Raw genomic sequence first — 16,232 nt, forward strand, 5'->3', positions numbered from 1 at the left:
GTGTTACTGAATTGACAAAATCATTTATACAAATTCACCAAACTGTTATTAATGCATAACTAATGTAGAACTTTAACCATCTCCTTTTTTGTACCTTTGTCTCATTTCCTATGTTCTAGTCTGAACTGTTATTTCAAGATCTGTGAGATACACAGTATAAAAATTCTGTTTAGTTTTACTATGGAAATTCTGTCCTTTCATAAGATCTCATTGTTTACATTTCCAAATGAAAACATCCACATTAATTGTTGAAAATAAAATGCAAATGAAACATTTTGAAAAGAATAAATCAGGGAATGAGTTGAGGGGAATAAATTACTAGTTAAATGTGATTGCAGGAAAAATTGAAAAGTATTATTCAGAACATTTTATATATTTAAGAGATGAAATGCAATTTTCAGGGAACCAATTTAAGAAGTCATTTGTTAATAATGTGAATTCCAAATTGATTTCAACACCTTAGAAGTCAGGGCCATGCAGTCAGAGAATGACTGTTGTATTTTACAAAACTGGTATTTAGTGACAGTTGTAATTTACAAAACTGTCCTACATGGCTGTGTATAGCTGAAATTTAAGAAGCTACATTGTTGTTCATGTTACTGAAACCAGTGTCCTCTTTAAATCCTGAGTAGAAGATGCTAAATTAGTGCAGTAAGAAAAGGTTTGAGGGGCCTGGCCTGCAAAGACTGCAAAATAGCTCTAGGGAACTTCTCAGGAAACTAAAAGACCTTCTTTTCTCCCTGTTTAATGCAAGCTCAGTATGTTCCTTGACTCTCAGTACTTTATGTTGGTTTCCCACTAGCTAGCAAACATCCACTACTGCCCAGTAATCCCCAAACAGGATAATAGGTGAGTTAGTTTGTAGGGAAGGAAGGTGTTTCTTTCTAGTCATCTTAGAGGTAAGCTGGAGGACTTTAGGCAGGAAAAATCGATGTATATCAAAATTTCTTATAAGATTTTTTAATTTCAAATTAATGTCTAAAAATGAGACGTGGATTTCTTGTAAAATGTTATTAAAACAGGTATTTCAAATTATTTTCTTTTTTTTTTTTTTTTTTTTTTGTAGAGACAGAGTCTCACTTTATGGCCCTTGGTAGAGTGCCATGGCATCACACAGCTCACAGCAACCTCCAACTCCTGGGCTTAAGCGATTCTCTTGCCTCAGCCTCCCGAGTAGCTGGGACTACAGGCGCCCACCACAACGCCCGGCTATTTTTTGGTTGCAGTTTGGCCGGGGCCGGGTTTGAACCCGCCACCCTCGGTATATGGGGCCGGCGCCTTACCGACTGAGCCACAGGCGCCGCCCAATTATTTTCTTTTTAATCATGAGTGTGTTTCTGTAAGAAACTTTTTAAATGTTAAAATTCATAAAAATTCATAGGGCAGTGGCTGATGCCCATAATGACAGTGTTTTGGAGAGGCTTACGTGGGAAGATCACCTGAGGCCAGTTCATGGTTACAGTGAGCTATGACTGTGCTACTGCACTCCAGCCTGGGCAACAGATCGAGACCCGGTCTCTAAAACACTAAGAAAATTTATATTGTAAATTAAAGATATAATGGAGCCAAGAGAAAGCTTAGTGTGTTAGAAAGAGATAATTTTCATTTAGGTCTAGGTTTTATTAAAGGTAGTATTTTGCCATTTCTAGGAACCTAAGATCTGATATATACAGATCAAACATAAGAATGTCAAGAGCATATTTCTCCTTTTTTATATAGAATATTTCAAAGTTAAAAAAAAAAAAAGAAAGAAAAGAAGAAGACATGAAGCTTTGTTAAACTTGGAGGGTCTCTCATTTCTTTCTTAACTCATTTCAGGCCCTGGAAAGTGAATTTGTTTCTTGCCAACTTCATCAGTGGATCGACCTTATATTTGGCTATAAGCAGCGAGGACCAGAAGCAGTCCGTGCCCTGAATGTTTTTCACTACTTAACCTACGAAGGCTCTGTGAACCTGGATAGTATCACCGATCCTGTGCTCAGGGAGGTAGGTGTCAGGTCTCATTTTATTCCAAAAATTTCTGTCATCTCTCAAACAAAAAATTGGTTTTATATCTCCTTCTGTATACATTTCCTATCAACATTACTTTTCACAAAATTTAGATTTCAGGCTCTTGACAAATACGGAAAAACAAACATACATCAAAAACAACTAATGAGACCAGTACATGGTTCCTGTTTGAATGGCAGCCATTTTTAAGGCACTTCCTTGCCTCTATTTTATTTTTCTTTCTTTAGAATCTTCATTAAAATGCTTAATGCTTTCTCTGTGTTATTAATGAATGAAACCTAGTTGAATATTTAAATATGAATGTCACAATACAATAATCTGCCATAGTGGGTATTTTTAAAAATAAAAGTGAAATTATAACCTTCTAGACAGAATGCTCAAAAAATTACATCATTGAAGTAGATACAGTTATACTAATTTATTCCCATATGTTTTCAAACTAAAACGTTTATAGCTAACAATTGGGAATTTTGTACCATATACTATGTGTATAGTATTTTTGTGAAAATATTCATATAAAATATTATTTAAATCACATCCGCATTGCACAAACTGATTTCATATAGGTGGGAAAGTAAAGCTGTAGCAGCTGTTACTTGAGTGTTGCTGCAGGAAGCTATATCCCAGTCTTCCATTCTACCAGATATCTGCCATCTGCCATATGCAAAACAAGTAATCATTTCTACATTTCCAGGCAGTAGAATGCTCTCTTTATTTTTTTATTTTTAATTTTAGAGGTGGAAAACTTATAGATTTGAGAAATAAAGCTCTATTTAAAAATTTGCATACTTAAAGTTACTTCTTCTATACCCTATAAAACTGAAATGACTCCATTTATATGGCTCCAAGCAGAGAAGAGGAAAAGGGAAGCAAAGAGCCTCGTGGTCACTGATCATTGGACCCTGAGGGGTAAATATTCTGAGGACATATTGCAAGCATGTTATTAGGGGCAACATTGTACCATATTGTATGTGCAAGGAAATAAAATTATTGCCTGAAGCCCAGAGAAAAATGCAGAGACAGAATGAAGGAATGAGAAGCCAGGTATTATGAAATTGGTTGGTAAAATAAGTGTAACCATTATAGTCACCCAACCTGGTATCCCCGGTTGTGGATAAACTGTAATCAGATTATTCGGCAGGAGATATTTCTGAGTTTGATTATTCTCTTAACTATATACCTTTGCTTAACACATGCCTGTTCTATAAATTTCTTACAAACAAAATTTTCTTTTAGAACCAAAACCTTTTAGAATCAGAAAAAAAGAAAGTAATTATATTCTAAGATCAACTGAAAATTGGTTTTTGACTTTCAAATATAGACGGTTTTGCTCTAATGTTTACATTTTTATCCTTTATCATAAAGTTCTGTGTTCTTATAAAGAAAGTTGCAAGTAATCCTGCAAAATAAAAGCATATTAAGTGCTCATATAGGATGAAAATGCACATCAACTTTAAAATTGACAGAAAAATAGCAGTTTTTCATATTTAAATGAGGGTAAAAAAGATAAATGAAAGAATAAAAAGAAAATGGAATTGGAAATAGGGTTTTCTTTATATACAGTGTGCATTATTTGAATCTTATAAAAATAATTGTTCCTACAAAATATCACAACATTGTTTTGAACAGTGAAAAAAAAAATGTGTATAAGACTTATTGGCAAACCGTAAGACTTCCCAGTGAAATATTACATGAAAATGCATGATTAGATTTTGTTGTTACTGAGTGAGAATGGTTCAAGCCCTTGTTTGCATATAGTATAGATGACGTGAACCAAATATTACTTATAGAGATGCAGTCTAACTGCAAGTGTGCCTTAGCTGATGACTCTTGTCTCCCACCAGCATTCTCATTCTGAGCACATAATTACCAGAAACTGAGGTTCCATTAGAGGAGCTCCCAGAATCATATTGTCTTATTTCTCTTCTTTATCCCCAAATCCTTTACCCACCTCCCAATACAGTAATTTTTATGTCAGTTCTTGGAATACCAGATGTGAGAGGCATACGCAGAATACTGTTACCTCCCTTCCCCAAGTCAGCGTAGGTCTGAGCGCACAGAGGCGGGGGACTTACCCTGACCATACAGACCTGTGTGGACTCGTTTGCTTAAGAAGATACTTTATCTCCTTGCTACCACTAGGGGGCCATTTAGTGCAGTGTAGATATAAATTATTAAATGATTTCAAGGAATACTAGTTAATTTCCCCTCTCCTGCTCCCCACCATTACCCACTCTAAAATATTCCACTTTATGTCCATGCTAATTGGCCGATTAAAACCTAACATTCCCACAAAAACGCTCTGCACTAACATTTAAGAACTTGCATAGTATTCAACGGATGAGAAGCCACCTGAATCCTGTGAGGCAGGTAAATGTGGCCAAGTTAATCTCACTTTACCTCAATTGCTCTGTCTGTAAAGGTGAACTAAAACGTAAAAGCGCTTAGCATCTACTGGCTCAAGAAGGAACCTGCAGGTAAGTGGAATTGAAGGACAGCGTATTCATTATTCAGTGGTCTTTTTGTGCCCTTACCAGTACATAACCCCTGTGAGTAGACCGTGTGGGAGGCACATACCTTTTTCTTAAACCATCCATGTTAAGTTCCTGGAGGTCTGCACTGCTGTACCTTGACTTGAGATCATTGAACCCCCTGCATGGTCCAACATAGGTTTTTGGAAAATGCAAAGTTTAAAATATTAACCCTGTCATTGAGCTCAGTATATCCTTTTATTTGATGATGTTTATCTTGGTATTTTTAAAATACAAGATTGTACATTTCACATAGATTAAGCCAAAGGAAGGCTAATTACAGTTATTCTAAACTCCACCTAGGCTAAGGAAGATGATGTTTGCAATGCTTAAGTGAAACACTTATTTTAAATGGGAAATATTTAACATATGAATATCTACATATGCCCTCTTTGTCAAAACAATATTCTACAATCTGCCCATAACTTTGAGCTTTGAAGTTAGTTCTATAATTTGAGAAATGGTTTACGGTTATTGATTCATTCTTCCTTGACAGGTGAAATCATGAAGCAGCACTAACCACAGCAATTATGACATTAAAATGTCAAGAAATTAGAGGTCAGAATAACAGATAATTTTCTTCTCTATGTCAGATTAAAAATTGACATTCTTTGACAGTTTAGGAACTCTGGCTGAGAAAATTATGACAGCTTAACTTATTTTATACTTGTAAAGCAATAATTGATAATAAACTTTACCATGACAGCCTCTGGGAAGAAACATGACAGAACAGTTCTGATACAGAGCTCTCCTTAATATGTAAACACAAGATCTGTTGGATAGTAGGTGTTATTTAAACTGCTAAGTCTCGGCTTACATCATAATCTTCTAGGCACTTTATTTCATAGATGAGTTCAACTGACAATTTGAGCAGTGTTTCTCAAACATGATAATGAATACTTTCGTATTCGTGTTTACATACTAATAAAAATTACGTGATTTGCTTTATATTTTTACTTACTAAATGATGGCCAAGAAACTCAGTCCTACGACCTGCTTGGGAAATAGGGTCTTCTGGCTGGTGGTCATCTTGTCCCGTGGTTTTCTAAAGCCTTGGTACTCAAAGGTAGCCCAGCAGCATCAGCATCACCTGAAAACTCGTTAGAATTTTAGACTGTCAGGTGTCCTTGACCTATTAAATCAGTAGGTGTGTTTAATGAGATCGCCAGGTGATTTGTTGGAGACCTTAAACTTTAAGAAGCACTGCTCTACTGAATGTGCGTTAGAATCACTTGGAAAGCTTTTTCCTGCAAAAATAGAATGGTATAATGAACTCCATGTACTTATCACCCAGTTTCAAAATTTTTAACCATAGGAATCTATCTATGGAAAAATGAAAACAAAAAAACCATTTTAAGCCATTTGAACTACATGCCCACCCTCCCCCCTGTACTCTTTTTAAAAACACATGCCCCAGCCATCTAACTCCACAGCCTGGGTGTCTCAGAATATCCAGGAAGAGGCTTCCAGCAAGTCTATTTTGAAAAAAAATCTCTCCAAGAATTTCATATACATTCTCAATTAAAAACCATTAATCTAGCCTAAAACTTTTATCAACTATGAATAGAAATCACATTCTTATTAAATTAAATATCCTTTTCAAGGATACACAGCTATATAATATAAGAGTTCTTGAATCAGGATGTCTTTAGTCTTACTTTTCTCTAGGAAATCTAAAGATAACAATATGGGAATTAATTAATTTTAATTAATTTTAGAGTTTATAATTCTTCTTACTTCCAAAATGATTCTTAAAATTTTAAGGGAGTTCTAAAGTGTAGTTCCATTTTACTAAATCTAACTACAAGGGTTTTTTTTTTTCTATTTTATGTATGCTTCTGAAACTTTTACTTTTAACTCAGTAAAGCTTTCAGCAATTACACGGAGGAAATTGGAATGATTTTAAGGAAACTTTATCAGCCATTTTGTTGATCATTTGATCTAATTACTTCTCAAAAAAGTTTACTTTTTATTGGTCTTTGAGGATTTCAAAGGAAATTATGCTGGAATGAGTAATTGGTTAGTAGAGATTATTAAATAAAGTTTTTATTTATTAAATAAAATTTATTAAATAATTTTTACTGTGTATTTTGAAGATAAATCAAAAATACTTTATCCTAAAATTGTTTTAAGAAGTTACCACACATGATTACAGACATAATTGCTCAACGCTGTCTGACTCAGAGTATGATTATGTGGTATGCAGTAGGCAATAAAAATGGTATTACAGCCCCACCATTAGTGTTTGAACGGTGTTAAGTCAGTCACTTAACTTTTATATACCTATGTTTTCTCACCTAAGAAATGATGAAAGGAATGATACCTTACACAAAGGAGAAAAACACATATGAAAATATAATACTTTGTAAACTGTAAAGCACTATGCAGATATTGATTGCTACCTGAAGGCATAAATAAATAAAGCATCTTAGAAGAACTGCTAATGAATGATGCCCCATGATTATATCAATGTACACAGCTATGATTTAATAAAAAAAAGTACTAAAAAATAATAATAATAATAATTTGTTTCTTGGTAAGGCATGGTGATTCACAAGGTTAAAGAAGAGTATCACTTGAGCTCGAGAGTTCCACACTAGCCTGAGCAAGAGCAAGACCCTGTCTCCACTAAAAATAAAAAAATGACCCTGGAGGCCTGGAGCAAGTCTATAGGTCCAACTACTTGAGAGGCTGACACGGGAGGATCCAGGGTGACAAAGACTCTGTCTCAAAAAGAAAAAAATTTTTTTCTCCATATAGGATACCAAAATTGTCAATTTAATCAAAAACATGTATGTTAGCAACAGATAAAATCAACTGATTTATTTTTATTATTTAGTTAAAAGAAATAATTGTTTAAAAGTTATTTTCAGCTTTGTTCTCCAAAATTGTATAAAGGCAGCCTAAATTGCAGCCTACTTGTTGCCTCTAAAACTCTTTCTTTGTTCTTGATATAAGTTAGTATTAGCATTTCTATCTTTTATTATTATTTATATTTAAAATTTTTTTATTTCCATGGCTACTTTCTAAATTCACATTATCAACATAACTGTGGTACTGGCATTAACGTTGTACTTGTTCAGCAAGAGAAAATAATGGAGTGGATATTCCAACGGAAGCTGTAAGCTTATACCAGACAAGTTATGAACAAGATACTAAGTTCTGAGCTTGTTGTAATACTTGTCATCATACCTGTAGTTGACATCGCCAAACTGAAAAATGATTTAAATGATTTCTTTTTGACAGGGAAAGGTATGCACATGAGCCTATCACAAAAGGCGGTTTTGCTGGCAGCTATGAGAACATACAGGCCAGACAGTTTTTATTTACAGATATATACATTTACTTTGATGAAAATATTAACTAGATTTTCATATTACTGGCAGCCATAAAAAGTATGCCATTTTTATTCTAATTTTCTGTAACTAATAATTCTTGATCTTCTTAGGTTATATTTTCTTCTTTTATCTTTTCCTTTGATCTGACAGGCATAACAAAGCTTCCCTTTGGATCTCTTATGGTGAAAATATGCCCATAGGAAGTAGATTAGCTCACTTCAGTTTTCACTTTATTTTCTTGCTGAAATATTCCCTGCTTCTACAGAGAACTGACACATAGGGCTGCCAGCAAGACAGATGTGTCTTTAACCAAAACAGCTGCAAAGCTGGCTTTCCTGAGATGAACTTATAGGAGTTTAATAAGAAAAAAAATTAACACATTTTTCATCCTTATAATGTGAGTGAAAGTATTTGCAGTGACAATAGGGATGGCCTTTACAGTCATCACTTACTCTATGAATTGGTTAGACTTTGGCTTTTCCTTGCCCCATTTCTGAGGTTTGGGTTTCCAAAGAGTATCAGCACCACCCTCTGCAGCTGCCCAAACGAGGTGCAGCCCAAGACTGTCCACTAACAAGGGCCCAATGCCTGACCATCTTCACGGGGCACTGTCCAGAGCCCTTCTCTCAGGCAGTTATCCTGAGAAGAAATTGCAACAAATGATTTTTAAAGGGGCTGGGGGGCTGAGAAAGATTTGTTAATACCATCTTAATTTTCACCTTACAATTAGTGGAAGTTTTACTGAGCTGAAAATTTCAATACATTTTATGGCCAAATAAAAATAGAAAGAAAACGCCCACATTTTAATTATTAGAGTGGAAATACATTAGTTGTTCCATAATGAGAAAGGTTTACTTTGAGAGCAAGAAGAATGTTATGATTCCTAACACTAATAAGGACATAGGTTCAAATGGGCTCATTACGTGTTTCTCATCCACACTGAGGAACTGGCATTGCAAAGGGTTTATGGATAAAGTTTCAATATAGAAATTAGTATCAAGGAAATTAATGAGACACACTTAATTTTGATTAGTGAATAAATCCTTAATTTCAGTTTATCTTTTCTCCTCATAATTACTACAGTCGTTTGCTGGTCCCTGGTCATCAATCGTCCCCTAGAAAAGCATGAACAATGCCACTAGTCAGAGTCAGATGTATGTCATTCATGTGAGATGCGCCTTTGCCTCCTCTTTGTGTTATTTTTATTGTGTGGTGTTGAGAAGTGCTAATTATTGATTTTCAGAAATTAACAGCAAATGCTTTCACAAGCATCTAAAGTCATATTTCATTCAAGGGAAGAAGGGTGAAAATTGCAGCCTGCTGTTTGTAGTAGAAATTGCTGGAAGGGATTTCCCTATCTATTATTAACATAGATTTCAGTTATATCACACAGTTGTTACCTCAGCATAAATTAACAATTATTCAGAACATACTGCATGCTTCAGTCTGTTGAAGTAGATATTAATCAATCTAAGTACCCAAGCAATTCAGTTAGATGTTTAGGACTCATCTTTAAAGGTTTTATACATATTGATAATGAGTCTATTTAAAGCCATTTGAAATCTTAATATTGTATGTCTGAATGATTGTTTCCCATTTCCCATCAAAATCAAAGAACATTTTGTTCTGCTGAATACACGCAATAGTATTTTTCATCTGAACTGAGTTTACTAAAAGTAATGATTTCATTTTGGAATATATATAGCAGAACATGGTAAACTTTTGTCTCACATGCCAAGCAGGTATATTCCAAATTTGATTCTTTGTATTGTTGTTTCCACGACTGGCACTCCGGTGAACTTACAAAGGCTGCCACCTCCTGTACGCCGCTTCCCCCGTTCCTCCTGTGATACCCTCCCCCCCACCCCACCCCCCACCGCCGCTTTTCCTCTTTCTTCTCTACCTCCTGAACCAGCCGGCATGGAGTTTATTTCAGATAAACTTAGTCAGGGGGAATTTGACAGGGACGTTGTACTGATTCTTCCACATGTGCTTAAGCATTTCTGGGTTGAATTCTCTACTTATGTACTATCTAATGATCAACCAAAAGTGAGCAAAGAACCGAAAACCTGGGGGAATCCTTAAGAACTCATTAGCTAACACATTTGCTTCCACATAGATCACTCACTAAATTATGCAGAAGAGTTTTTCAGTTCTCTTCTTGAGTTTTAACAAATATGGATTGCAGAGATTTCATAGTCTCTCCTAAGAAGATTATAGTAGTTTTTATTTCTAAAATATTCCAAATCCTCAATGAAAATGCCTCTTACTTACTTAAAATCTTATTCTTGTCAGTTCTACCCAGACATGAAACAAAAGGTAAACAGCATTTTTCTGATTTGTTATACCAGAGTATCAATTTTAATCATATCAGTCGGGATCTCAGCACAGTGCCCTTTCAGAGGCAGCGAAGACTCCAAAGAAGATGCGCAAATGGTCAGAAGGCAGATGAAAAGATGTTCATGTGGGTAAAAACACATCAAAGCCACAATGATATAACATTCCACACTCCTTAGGAAATAGCCTAAATGCCTCCCTACCCAGGAACAGATTAACAAGCTGTGGTATATGTATGCCATGGAATACTATTCAGCCATTAAAAAGATGGAGACTTTACATCCTTTGTATTAACCTGGATGGAAGTGGAAGACATTATTCTTAGTAAAGCATCACAAGAATGAAGAAGCATGAATCCTACGTACTCAATTTTGATATGAGGACAATTAATGATAATTAATGACACGGTGGGGGTGGGGGAAGGGGAGAGCAGGGAAAGAGAGAAGGAGGGAGGAGGGTGGGCAAAGAAAGAGCAAAGAGGGTGGCGCCTGTGGCTTAAGGAGTAGGGCACCAGTCCCATATGCCGGAGGTGGTGGGTTCAAACCCAGCCCCGGCCAAAAAAAAAGAAAGAGCAAAGAGAGGGAAGGAGGAAGGGGGGTGGGGTCAGTGTGTGACAAACCTTTTGGGGGCAAGGCACAATTGTAAGATGGACTTTACCTAACAAATGGTATTAGTGTAACCTGGTTTCTTGTATGAATGAATGAAGGGGATTCTCAATGAATCCCCAACAATAGAAAAGAAAAGAAGAGAAAATAGCAAGCATTGGTGAGACTGTAGATAAATAGGAAGGTTGTGTACTCTTGGTGGAAAGCAAAAGGGTCTATCTGGTACTACCCTGTTTCCCCGAAAATAAGACATCCTCCGAAAATAAGACCTACTTACAGGAAAGATAAGATGTCCCCTGAAAATAAGACCTAGCGCATCTTTGGGAGCACACCTTAAAATAAGACACTGTCTTATTTTCGGGAAAACAGGGTATGTACAGCTGCTATGGAAAACAATATAGCAGTCCCTCAAAATGTTAAAAATAGAAGTAACATATGACCCAGTAGTTCCACTTCTGTGTATATATCAAAAAAATTGAAAGAAAGAAGGGTTTCAAGATGTCTGTATACCCACGTTGATAGCAATGTTTTTCACAACAGCCAAAAGGTAGAAGCAACCCAGGCATCCCTCTGTGAGTGGGTAAAGGACATGTAGTATGCACAACACTTAAGTTTGCAGGCTCGTCTGGAGAAAACACTGCATGCCTCACTGCTGACTGTCACCACTGCCACCTTCGAAGTGCTTCCCGTGGGGAGCTGTGCGCAGACACATGCTACAACATGGATGAGCCTGAGGACATCATGTGAAATAAATCTGCCAGTCACAGGAAGACAAATACCGTGTAATTCCACTCCTGTGAGGCATCTTGACTAAGCAAATTCGTAGAGACAGAAAGTGGAATGTTGGTTGCCAGCACCTGGAGGGAGATATTTTGTTTAATAGGTTTAGAGTTTTCTTTTTGGAAGGTGAAGAGAGTTCTGGAGTTAGAGGCACAACAATGTGAACATATTTAACACTGCCAAACTATACACTTAAAAATATTTAAGATGCTAAATTTTATGTGTATTTTTCAATAAGTTACAGAGAGAATGTGTGTGTATTAATTGTCCTATTTACAAAGGTATGGACAGGGTAAAGTGGATGAACAAGGGAAAGTGACAGACCTAGGGGTTAACACCCCTAGACCTTAGGGGACAAGGAGAGAGAGACATGCCCAGAATCTGGCAAAAGAAATAGTCACCCAATAGCTGCATTCCTTAGGTAAAGGAGTGCAGCCTAGGTCCTGCAAAACTGGGACCTGGCTGAGAGGCCATGTGATACATATGTTGCCCTCTTGACTCCTGTCCTGAGCTGTGTCATTGGCTGGACCCAATGGGGAGGTCAACAGCATGACAGCATGGGTCTGCGGGGTGTGTCTTCCAGAGCCAAGGAGGTTATCCAGCTCACCTGTAGTTCCCGCTGGTTGGGTCACTTCTCCCAGCTAAACAGGCTCATTCAAGGCATCCAGGGTATGTCAGTCATAATCAGCTGCATTAAAATGCATGCATGCTTTCTACCTGAGTTGACTTAAGTAAAGAAAGCAATGAGCTTGTCACGATGGCACTGACCTGACTTGAAGAGGAAAATATTCTGGATGAGACATTTTGTGTCCAGCAGAAATGGTGCTTATTTTTTTACTTTCATTAGTTAAGTCAAGTATGGACTATCACCATTATAATTCACCATCCCAAGGAAAAAGTCGGACTCGGCAGGAAGATAGGTCTCTTCATTCCGCTTAGGTTTATGCTTAAAGAATGAAACCAGTAAGTAAGGCAAGTAGCTAAACAAATCAGAATTCCCTCCTTCAAATACTGTCTACCACCATCTACCAATTAAAGCAAATATGTTCCTTTTTTATTTGAATTACCAAATATTTGCTTAAATATTCTAATAATTTTGCTGGGATAGGTTTAGCCTTCGTGCAGTTGATTGTTAAAGCAAAACGAAAAAAATATTTGTTCTTCTATTTTGTGGTTTCTATGAAAAACTAGAAGCAGTTGAATATAAAATAGCATTTTAATTTTTTATATATCCTAATGTTCACAAACCAGGAAATAAAGTGCAGATATTATTTGCTTGATTTATTTTGTTTCTGGTTTTCCAGCATTAAAAAGTAATGCTTTATATGATCTTGTTTTATTACAACAATAAACAGCAGCAAAAATTTATCAGTTAAAATAAAGTCTGCCATTAAGTAACCTTTCCTTTTATCATTTCAGACTTCTCTGAATTCCTTTTTTTTTCTTTTTTCTTGTTTGGTATCGGTAAAATTGCAGGTGGAACAAAAAGATGATATCAATCACATGTATTTTTATTTGGTGTCACATTTGGTTTAAAAAGAATTCTTTTAAGCATTAAAATAAAAGTATTATAAGGAAGAGCTATACAGTGAAATGAACAAAAGACTAAGGACTAAGGAGACTTTAGGAATCTTTCTGTGATCTCAACCACTTTTATTACTTTTTTCTTGAATTTTCTTCAAATTGTTAGTGAATTGAATGGTATTTGAACATAGCCCAATATTTTGCATTGTAAACAGCAAACTTGTAGTACTTCATAAAATGCTGATATTTCTGGGGAAAAATGTAAAAGCTTATACAAATCAAAGGGAATGAATGAGACAGGTCATTTGAGAGCCTACAAGCTCCCTCATACTGTTTTTCCCGGCGTTTCATCTGAGAGATACTACTACACTGCGTTTACCACGCCCACCACACCCCCCAAAAGACTAACAGTTGTGAAGATTCTTTGAGAGGAAAACGTATGGGGGTTAAATTTTCCTGCTTTGTGGAAAAGACAGGAATAACCTCAGTCCTTATCTACCACCTACCAGAGAAGGTGCAACTTCCAGATTATGACTTGGCTGTAAAGTCCTTCCTATTAACAGGCATTTGTGTGACACACACACACACACACACACACACACAGCGTATTTGTTTCCTTTTCTGGGATTTAGCTCCAGATTTGTATCTTTATTCGTAAAGGAGGTAGGACCTTCTTGGAAGGGAAGGCAAGACCGAAGAAAACAATTCAGCCAGGGGTGCAGAGGCCAGAGAAATAAGGCCTATGTCATATGGCCCCTTGTACACAGTTAAAAAAAAAACACTCTAAGTGAGTGAATTACAAAAGGTGCTGCGTCTTCTGGGAATCGAGGTAGATTCTGCCCTTCACGTGCCCCCCAGTTGGGGCACTCTGCACACTCTCAGACGACACAGCCGTGCACAGTAGGCCTGACCCAACAGAAGGCGAAAGACGAGAGAGCTTGTTGTGAGGAAAGAAAAAGGACCTTCAGTGAAGATGCAGATAATTTTGTGACTTATCTGTGGGTCCTGAAGAATTTTAAAAAGGAGAGCCTAGCAAGGTTAAGGAAAGGATAATCCGGAAGTAGGGAGGGGACAAAGGGAAAATGTCCCTAACACAAACTTCCCTTAACGGGAGCTTCACATCACAGGTAAGCAGGTAAACCCGAGTGGTGTTGTCAGACATGTGGATGGAATTCGGGAACCATGCACAGTATTCCAGGTTACTGAGTTTGTCCCCTGTGCACGCAGGACTAGGTCACATTCCCCTTTACTTCTCTGCCTGCACCTGCAGAACTCCACGTTTTAGAACTTCCTCAAGGTGTTGAGCCTACCTATTTCTTGATGGGTCTTATCTGGGAAGAAAAATAAATTCTAAGCACATGATGACTACTCAGTAAACATTTGACTAAATTTTTATAAGAAGAAGTAAGAACCTAAATAACAATTAAAATTTAAAGTTCTTAAGAAACTATTTCTCATTCCTATCTGGACAATTCCTGGTAATAAAATAATGTGGTATTGTTTGTGTAATATTTTATTATAAAACACAATTGAGTTTAGATATGTAGGAGTTTCTGAAGACCCCAAAAGACCATGCAGTCTAAATCATTACTTTAGAAGCTGGGCATGGTACTCACTTTATAATTCTAGAATTTTGGGAGACTGAGACAGTAGGATCACTTGAGGCCAGGAGTTTGATACCAACCTAGGCAACAAAGACCCTATCTGTACAAAAAATAAGAAAAATAAGCTAGGCATATTGGGGCTCACCTGTAGTCCCAGCAACTTGGGAAACTAAGGCAAAAGGATGCCTTGAGCCTGGGTGACAGAGTGAGACTGTCTCTGAAAAAAAAAATTATTACTTATTTATAGCTTTGACCATTACATTTGGGGTTTACAAATACTTAGAAAAAACAAATTTGGCAGGAATACTAAGCATATGCCTATCTTGTAACTCAGCAAGCCCGTGCCTTGCCATACATCCAACAAAAATGACTGCTTCCCTCCATCCAGACATGTCTAAGAATTTTCTAAGCAGCTTAGTTCGTAAAAAAGATACCACATGTAACTGTACACAACCCAAATATTTATTAACAGGAAAAGTGATAAGTTGCGGTAGAGTGATACAATGGAATACTACATAGCAATAAAGAAAAAGCTACTGATGTAAGGATGACTCCTGCAGGTGTTATGTTGATGAAAACAAAGCAGACATCAGAAAATGTGTCCTGTATGATTCCATTATCAGAAATTCAAGATCAGAAAAAATAATCAGTGGTGATAAACATAGAAGTAGTGATTGACTTGACCAGGTGTGAGGGTCAGGAATAGTTGGCAGGGAAGGGACACGAGATTTCCTTACAGACGTGCACTCATGGAACCACCACCCCAGCCAAGGTGTGGGACCTTCCAGTTCTCTTCCAAAGTCCCGTCTTGATCTGGGTCTGGTTATAAGAGAAAAAGAGCATACGTACACACATAGCATTCATCTGGCTGCATACTTAAAATTAGTGTACTTGATGCACTTTATCTTTCTTAATTCTTTTTTTTTCCTGATTGCCAGCTTTGCTGTTCCTTTTTTTTTTTTTTTTTCTTAAATCATAGCCGTGTACATTAATGCAGTCATGGGGAACAATGTGCTGGTTTATATACAATCTGAAATGTTTTCATCAAACTGATTTAACATAGCCTTCATGGCATTTCTTAGTTATTGTGTTAAGACAGTTATATTCTACACCTAGTAAATACCTTTCTTTATTCTAAAAAAAGTAAGAAATTGAATAAATGCATGCAAATGGATGTGCATAAGAAGCTTAAGACTAAAATACCAAATTCAGCAATTATAAATGACTAAGACTGTTACTGAAGTGAAAGCCAATCCATTATTTTCATGCTATCCCACCAGAGGGTTGGCCACCAGTGGACACATCATCTTTCATATTTGTAAAACATCAAAGGTTTTGTCAGTCACATTTGTTTTGAAAAATTTAGTGGTTTGAGCTTATTACCTGTGCTAGCTTTGTATAAAATATATACGCTTTGTGCTATTACTACTTATTGTATGTAAAAAGTTACTGTGACGTATTGATTCTAAGATGCACATCGTTTTCCTGTATCAACATTCCAAT

At 36.5% G+C, this 16,232-nt stretch overlaps 1 protein-coding gene across 3 annotated transcripts in view; it reads left to right on the plus strand.

Annotated features, from left to right (window-relative positions):
• The window catches only part of NBEA (neurobeachin), a 754,735-nt gene that overhangs the window by 707,712 nt on the left and 30,791 nt on the right, over positions 1-16,232 (plus strand). For all 3 annotated transcript variants that reach the window (XM_053563534.1, XM_053563535.1, XM_053563536.1), the window contains one exon: positions 1,819-1,986. In XM_053563534.1, the coding sequence (XP_053419509.1) occupies positions 1,819-1,986 (168 nt within the window). The remainder of the gene's footprint in view (positions 1-1,818; positions 1,987-16,232) is intronic.

This window comes from Nycticebus coucang, chromosome 15 (genome assembly GCF_027406575.1).
Source record: "Nycticebus coucang isolate mNycCou1 chromosome 15, mNycCou1.pri, whole genome shotgun sequence".
Classification (NCBI taxonomy): Eukaryota; Metazoa; Chordata; class Mammalia; order Primates; family Lorisidae; genus Nycticebus; species Nycticebus coucang.